The 8,550-nt window shown below is 40.0% G+C and overlaps 1 protein-coding gene across 3 annotated transcripts in view; it reads right to left on the reverse strand.

Annotated features, from left to right (window-relative positions):
• Nucleotides 1-8,550, reverse strand: part of CDH13 (cadherin 13) — a 985,836-nt gene that overhangs the window by 766,271 nt on the left and 211,015 nt on the right. For all 3 annotated transcript variants that reach the window (XM_011356635.2, XM_023528555.1, XM_023528556.1), the window contains exon 2: nucleotides 5,661-5,772. In XM_011356635.2, coding sequence (XP_011354937.1) covers nucleotides 5,661-5,772 — 112 coding nt within the window. The remainder of the gene's footprint in view (nucleotides 1-5,660; nucleotides 5,773-8,550) is intronic.

Below are 8,550 nucleotides of genomic sequence, written 5' to 3' on the forward strand. Positions count from 1 at the left end.
ACTCATGTGTGCTCTCTCGCTCGCTCGCTCTCTCTCTCTCTCTCTCTGTCTATCTTCATTCTATCAACATATTCATATGCATATAGCTCTTCATGGAGAAATCTCTTAAGAATTCTCCCTGCCTCTTCAGAAAAATTACCATATTGAAACTTTAGAAGAATTATCATAAAAGTCAAGAGCAAAAAAAGGAATGTTAACCTAATGCCTTAGATCAGTGATGTCCTACCAAAATGAGGTAAAGACATTATGTGCATTTTTTACAGAGCAAAATTTACTCAAATCAAAGGGACTACCTTCTCTTCTGTAATAAGTACTTACTCCTGTTTTGTTTGTTTTAGGAACCAAATGGCCTAGTAAAAGAAAATTCTGGCCAAAGTAATTGGGTATTCATCTTATTTACTTGCTAGCTTTTTTATTTTTTCATATCCAGAATTAACATAATATTTTAAAATGCACTCTTATCAATTCAAGGTTAAAAAGGAAAAATCTACTTGCCTATGAAATTTGAATCCTAGAATCACTGCTTTAGATGTTTCTTCATCTCTTCATATTTTTAATGTCCACAATTTATCTTCAAAAAAGCTAGATTTAGATGGCCATTATAAGGAAATTGAACCTATCTAAGGCTTACAAATAATAATAATAACAGCAACAACAACAATAGCAATAATGATATAATAATAATAGCAGCTTCCACTTATTCATAGCTACGTTCCAAGCATTTTTCCATCAATTAGTGTATCAACTCTGCAAGTAAGAATTGCCATTATCCTTCTTAGAGAGATGACATAATTCAAACTCAGAAGACTCAAATAACTTACTCATGATTCAAATAACTTACTCATGGTCACACAGATAACATGTGACTGTGTCATATGTTTGAACCCTAGTCGATGTGAGTTTAAAACTATGTGATCATAACCACAATATTACAATCATCAGGAGGATGCAATTGGAGCCCATCTTTATCAGAGCCATCAGAAGGTGATATCCTTCCCCTGGCGGATTTCTAAGAGGGAGCAGGGAAGAAGCTGACTGGTTGGAGTAGGAAGCCAGTGATGCCCTGATAAGAAAAGCAGGAGGTAGTCACAGGTGCAGGATCTTGCTCTCCTGCTTGAATGATCAACTGTGTACTCTTTCCTATGTAGGCCCAAGCTACTCTGAGATCTATTTCTGTCTCTTTCAGGAGTTTCTTTGTGACTTAGGTCGCATCGCTTTTTTAGGGACTGTGAGCACACACCAAACATATGTTCCTCTACATTCCTCAGCCTCACTTGCAGTTATGTTGGCTAATAGAATGGAGCAGGTATGATACATTTGCCTTGTGCGCTAAGGTAGTTAAGCATTTGGGGTGCCTTTCCCACACTATTGTCTCCCTGTCTGCTAGCTCGGTGACATAAGAGTGACAAAAGGCACAAGATGGCAGGACCAAGTTGGAAGTAGCTTGGGTCCTCTAGTTCCTGCATGGAGAGCAGCCACTTGGAGGAGAGCTACCCAGGAGTGCAGCCCAGGATGCGTCCACATGACCTGCATGAAAAATAAACTTTTATTCTATTAGGTCACTGGGGTTGTTTGGTACCAAGCGTATTCTGACTACTGCAGGTTATTTATTAAAAGTGTAATTACTCTTAAGTTTGCATTTTAGGTAAACTCAGGTGTGGCAATCTTTCTCTGTGTATCTGTATGTTCTGTGTGTATAATCCAAAAGGAATGATCCATGAAGGATAAACTAGGGAGGAAAAGAAGTGCTGAGCTGATAGTGATTGGGTGGCCCATGGGGTGTTAGTAGAGAAGTCTCCCACTAACAGGCTGAAAGATCATGAGTATGATTTGCCCTAGCAAACATGATGATCAGATACCTCCATAATGACAGAAGGTCTGTCTGAGATGACAGGGACAAGGAAAAATATGCTGTTCTGTAATTTTACAGAATACATGATGTCAGGGGCTTATGCCTTGGTCTTTTTCTACCTCAGCTGGGTGGCTGGTCAGTTTTCCAAGCCAGTTATTCTTCTGGGGCCTGGGTGACAGCTAGGAGGCTATAACTATGGTGGCTATGCAAATCTCATGGTACCAAGATGGTGGCTACCAGAATTTCATACTTTTATGTTATAAGAGAAGCAACCACACCAACCAATTTAAGATAATTCTAGGTGTTGGGGGCTAGCAGCGACTCCTGCAACAAAGCCTTCACAGATTCCTCCCTGAGATCAAAGCCCTTGAACGGATCTCTCCTTTCTGAATTTCTGCCTTCTAAGCTATCTTCCCCTTTCTTCTTGTACCTCTCATCAAAAATGAGCTTAACCACATACATCTTTCCAGCTCACCTTTCAAGATTGAGATGAAGCCAGGAAAGTTTTGTCCAAGTTATCATGAGTTGGGGGCTTTGCATTGCACAGTAAAAGACACAATGAAAGTGCTCCCCTGGTTATATTAGAAGAAATAGTGGGATGCCATATTTTGATCCTAGAAACTTGTTGAAAAATGGCCTTTTAAAGACGAAAGCAAGTATAGTTAGTGGAAAGGAGAGTAGAATAAAGAGTTATTGGGATGTGAAGAAAATAAAAGGCTTTAGAACAACTGAGGGAAAGATGTATCAGAGTGAACAGTGAATAAAATATTAGGGAAATAAAAGGAGTGGAGGTGACCATTAGTAACAGTTAAAGTAGAAAAAAAGATAAGTCATTGAGAATTGAGGAGAAAGATGAAAAAGGATAAAAGGAAATATTACCATCTGAACAAAGAGAGCAGGAAGTCATGGACAGAATAAACATTCCTGTATCCTGCTAAAAGCTGAACACAGAATTGGTTGAATATAAGTCTGGGATATGAGCAGATAGATATACTGGATCTGTCAGGCAAAGAGACAACACTTTCAGATAACTTTATAGAATAGTGAAAAGTGTAGACATCGATTGATTGATTACGCTATGTTTACACCTTCTGAGAGAAAAATTGGCAATGATTTGGAAACAAAAGCTCTTAAATATTGCAAAGTTAAAGGAAAAATAGAAAGCACAAATGACATAAGTGAAGCCCAAGATAATGTTAACTAACCTGGTTTCTTTTAACATCTGTTATTACCTAGAATATCATCTTATATTTATATGTCACTAAAATATCCCTAACCATTTCTTAGATCTTGATACCTCAAATGTCTAAGTATTTTAACACTTTAGGTTCTGTTTGATCTTTTTTGGTTTTCATCCTGACACTCATTGGTTTCTTGATTAATTACAGTTTTAGAAATAGAAGGATCTTGTGTTGAACTATAATGAAATACATGAAAGAAACTGAGAATGAGAGAGGAAAGAGAGAGAGGAAGGGAAGGAGGAAGGAAAGGAGGGAGGGAGAGAGAGAAGGAGGAAGGAAGAGAGAGAAGGAGGGAGCAAGAGTAAGAGGAGTGGGGGGAGAGAGGGAAGGAGGGAGGGGGAGAGAGGGAGGGAGGGAGAGAAGGAGAGAGAGAGGGAGAGAGAGGGAGAGAGAGAGAGGCACTTAAACTGTTAGTTGCTTAGGGGGAAAATTTGTTCAATATTTTTTAATTTCCTCTTGCAAGTAGAGTAGAGCAATCAATATATTGCTGCTTCTTGAAATCAAGATTTTTCTCAAAGAATATTCAATAGGCATTTTCAAATTTTTGAAAACTTTCTTCTTCATTTAGGCACAATTAACCTTATTCACAGGGTCTATAATCATATAACCTATGCTCATTGCTTTGAGATGAACTCAAAAGTACCTAACTAGATCTGTTCTCTGTATTTTTTTTTTTTACTCTAGTAATATATATGGACCTATGGTTTCGCTGAGAGGGGGTAGTCAGATTTTGCTGATCCAACAATTTACGTACAAATTCACATATAAATTTTTTAATATCCTCAGTTCTCATATCACTGACTTTTCCTGGATGTGCTATCATTGATAATCAACCCAGTTCCATTTAGCATTTACTTATACAGAACCAACAACCATATCCCACTTAATTACTTAGGGGATTTCTCACACACACACACACACACACACACACACACACACACACACACACACACACAACTGTGATATTGGAATGTATAGTATGGTCTAGTTTAAATTAAAAAGATCCCCCAAAGTATGATTGTTTCCAGCTTCTCAGCAGTGAATTAAAAGCTGTTTGGTGTAGTGAAGATTACAGAAGCAATCACATTTATGGGCCTGCTTTGCATACGAACGCTATTAATTTCCATAGTCAGGGTGGCTTCACATTTCCACGCATGTTAATATAGATACCATTTGAGATAATCACTTGGAAAAAAAGAGGAGAGAGAGAGAAGGAGGGAGATAGAAAGAGAGATAGAAAGGAAGAGAGAGAGAGAGAAGTAAGACAGATGAGAGAGCCAGAAAAATGCTCTCATAAACCAAGTTCGGTCTGAAACATATTGATTCTGATTAATAGCAGAATCAAAAGACAAATGAGGGTTCCTGATAGCCTGACCCAGAAGTCACACTCAGGGATCAAATTAATATAGAATCACATATTGGAATTCACTTATTGTGCCAGTCCTGCACCTTGTCATTACAGATTCTAATTATCGAAATGATTTCATTGGTGTTAATTGCATCAAGATGTGGCTGGGCTCCACCTTGGATAGGTCCCTTGATGCTTAACATTGCATCTTCATTATTGTGTTCCTTTCATCTCTTAAAATGTGTTCCAGACTCACAGGACAATCCAATCAAGCAGGCTGTTTCCCCTTCCCCAGCCCCCAACTTTTCTTTAAACATGCCAGCCACATAGTATAAGAATGAAGGAATGGGGCTAGCCTGGAAAGCAAAACTGAGACCATAGGGGCAAATGTACAGTCATCTTCCCTGAAGGGACCTCAGAGCATCTGCTGACTAAATTAAACTACCGTTTTCATATTCTTCATTCCCAAATGTAAAGAATGGTACTCAAGAGCCTACAATTAAATTGCTATTTGTCTATCATCAATTTTAAATTCTAAAACTATGCTTGTTATGCACTTAGTAATGTATCCCATGTCCTCATAAAGATAAAACAATATAATATCAGCATTAAAAAAAAGAGAGATTATAACTACAGGTTTGAGGGGAGCATATTTTAATGAAATTAATTGGAATTTGGGGAGATTTGCATTTAATCCACAGAATAGCTAGTAGAGATTTTGAATTTTTCTGAAAACCATCTTATTAGCCTCAAAAAGAAGAGTTTTGAATTCCTATGCCTAAAAATTCCCAGAAGCCAACACCCTGCTCTCACCATAATTTTGATCTAATGCTTTATATGACAAACTACAGGACAGCGATCTTGAGGACAGCGATCCACAAGAAGGCAATGGCTTTGCTCTCAGGGATCAGCCCAGGAGAAATGGATCTTATTTTCTTTGCACAGAGCAGTCCTCACATTGGGAGCTAGTGGTCCTCGTTTCTGGGAGCAGTCAGGAAATCCTCACCGATGGTAAAATACTAAAAAGAGACACACTCTACTCTATTCACCTCTAAGATGGCAAGGCCCTAATTCAAGGCCTTCCATTCTCAATCAACCCGAATAAGAATAATGATCGGAAAACAGTTTAGGGAATACCACTTCTTGAGACATATTAATAGACATTGGTAAATTGAAATATGAGGATAGACCAAAAGCATTATTAAGTGACATTACTTACGGTTTAGAATCTTCTGGTCCTCAATGAATTCAGCTGGTTGATTGATACGGAATACTTTCTGCTGAAATCCAGGAACGCAGTCCAAATCTTCTGCAGATGTTAGCAGCAGCACCTGAGAAAACCAAAGCCATCAATATTTTAACACTGGCTTGTGTGTTTGCCCTGCTAACTTTTACCAAATCTGTGAGTTTTAGAAATGAGCTGAGGTTTTAATTTCATTTCCCAAATGAAGAGGTAAGTTGCACTTCTCCTGTGGTTGCCAACAATTTTGTTTTGGCAATGAGATTTGGCAAATGTGCAAATGGGAACAGCTGTGGCAGTTTCCATTAACTTTCAGTTAAAGAAATAACTTTGTCAGATTTTTTACACCTGCTAAGAATCTCACTATGGTTTCCATGTGTGAGATTTCATTATAGAAACTGTCAGTTTCATATGATCTCTGAGCTAAAACCAATTTCGCTTTCATAGATGCAAAGGAGCATTATTATCTATGAAGAGAACAATGGAACTACTCCATTAGAAGTTACTTTTAAAAGGCATCTAGGGTCCACTAGACCTTCACAGTCCAATACGGTGGCCATGAGCCACACGTGGCTACTGAGCCCTTAAAAAGCAGTTGGGCTGAAACTGTCAGTATAAAATATATGTTGGGTTTTGAAGACTAAATACGAAAAAATTTTTAAAAAAACTAATAATTTGTATATGGATTACACATTAAAATGCTAATACTTTACAGATTAGACTACATCGATAGGTTATTAAAAGTAATTTCACCACTCTCTTTTTATTTTTGTAAATTTGCTACTAAAAGCATAAAATTTATAATTGCTTCCAAAGGATCGGCTTTGTCTTTGCAAATCCTTGGGACACTGCATCCAAGGGTCAAAAATTTAGGTTATATGTTTTGGAACATAAAAATATGTGACATACTCTTGGATAAGGGGTAATTTTAAAAGGTAAGAAATAGTTGTAGGTTTAGTAGGAAAAAAGCAAAAGTCCTGTGAAGACAGGAATTGCCTCTCTCTCCTCACCTCTTATACCAAGCATTACCACATATACTGGCACAGGGAATATGCTCCATATACTTAAAATATGACTGCTAATTTTCTGGTCAAAATGGTGGAGTAGGAAGACACTGTGCTTGCCTACTCTCATGACCACATTGGACTTACAACTAAACTACAGAACAACCATCACTGAGAATCTCCTAAAGTCCAGCTAAACGGAAGTCCTATAACTAAGGATATACAGAAGAGGCCACCTTGAGACTTAGGAGAGGTGGAGATGCAAAACAGGTTGTTTCCACATCCACATGTGGCGGTTAAAAATTGGGAAGGATAACTTGGCTGTGGAGGTGCCCCCTGAGAAGCAAGGGATCTCAACCACAACCCAGGGTTCCAGTGCCAGGAAGAAAAGTCCCCACAACTTCTGGCTGTGAAAACCAGCAGAGATTGTGGGTGAGTGAGCACAGGGCAGCTGGAGTCGCAGACATTCTTCTTAAGGGGCTCACGCAAAAACTTATTCACTGACAGACTCACTTACTCTGAACTCTGGTGCTGGGGCAGCAACTCAAAAGGGATCAGGGACATACAAGGAGGAATTGAATTGTCTGGCTTTAGGGTGAGGGCTGAAGGGGCAGCTTCCTCCCAGATAGAAATGCGGATTTAATCTCTTGTTCTTTTGTTGAGCCCTCCCCAATCCAGCATGCAGATGCAGGCTGCTGCCATATCTGAGTCTCCATCAAGGAGGCTAAGACGTTTGCTCCGCCCTGCTGATTCCCTGAGACCCCGCCCCTTCCAACCTGCGGGCCCACCCAAACTGCTTACGGTGGTTTTTTCATACAAACAGCCTGTCTTGGCTCATGTTGCAAACTTTCCTAAAATCTCTCAGAGGTCCACAAACCCCAAACAAGCAGCACCTGGCCTTGGCATGTTCCATACCTCTTGCTGAGTAGCCCTAAGCCCAGCACTCCTGGCAGCTGGCTTCAGTTCATGGCTTGGCCCCTCCCATGTACCTCCAAGCTCTTTAAGGGTAATGGCTATCTGCAGATTGCTTCGAGGCCCATGCCAGGTGGCTCCAGGCAGGGCACAGGTGACGGCTCATCTTAGCTTGTGACGGGACTCCTCCCAGGAGGCTCTAGGGCTGGCATACCTAGTGGCCAGCTTTGGGCCATGCCAGAGCACCACCCAGCAAACCCCTGCAGACAACGCACCCAAAGGGCAAACTGGGCAGGCACCAAAGTCCTGCTAAAGTGACTCCTGCTCCATAGGGTCAGCCCCTACACAATAGCTCCTCCACTGTAGTCATAGCGAGTCCTCACAACCAATCATTCTGAGAGTGAATCCCTCCCACTGATGTGCAAACAGTAACCGAGGCTCAGCTACAGCAGGAGAGCACGCGTGGTCCACACAAGGGACACACCTGGAGCACGTGGTTCAGGTGATCAGGGATACTATATCACTGGGCCCTACAGGACATCTACTACATAAGGCCACTCTACTAAGACAGGGAGACATAGCTGCCCTACCTAATACATAGAAACAAACACAGGGAGGCAACCAAAATGGAGACACAAAGAAACATATCCCACATGAAAGAACAGAACAAAGCTCCAGAAAAAGAACTAAACAAAGTGAAGACAAGCAATCTACCAGATGCAGAGTTCAAAACACTGGTTTTAAAGATGCTCCATGATCTCAGTGAGAATGTCAACAAAGAGATAGGAAATATAAAAGTGGGAATAGAAAACATAAAAAGAACCAGTCAGAAATGAATACAGTAATTAAAACAAAGAATACATTAGAGGGAACCAACAGAAGATTAGATGAAGCAGAAGATTGAATCAGTGGTTTGGAAGATAAGATAGAGAAAACACCCAATCAAAAAAAAA

This window comes from Pteropus vampyrus, unplaced genomic scaffold, assembly GCF_000151845.1.
Source record: "Pteropus vampyrus isolate Shadow unplaced genomic scaffold, Pvam_2.0 Scaffold29, whole genome shotgun sequence".
NCBI classification, from domain to species: domain Eukaryota; kingdom Metazoa; phylum Chordata; class Mammalia; order Chiroptera; family Pteropodidae; genus Pteropus; species Pteropus vampyrus.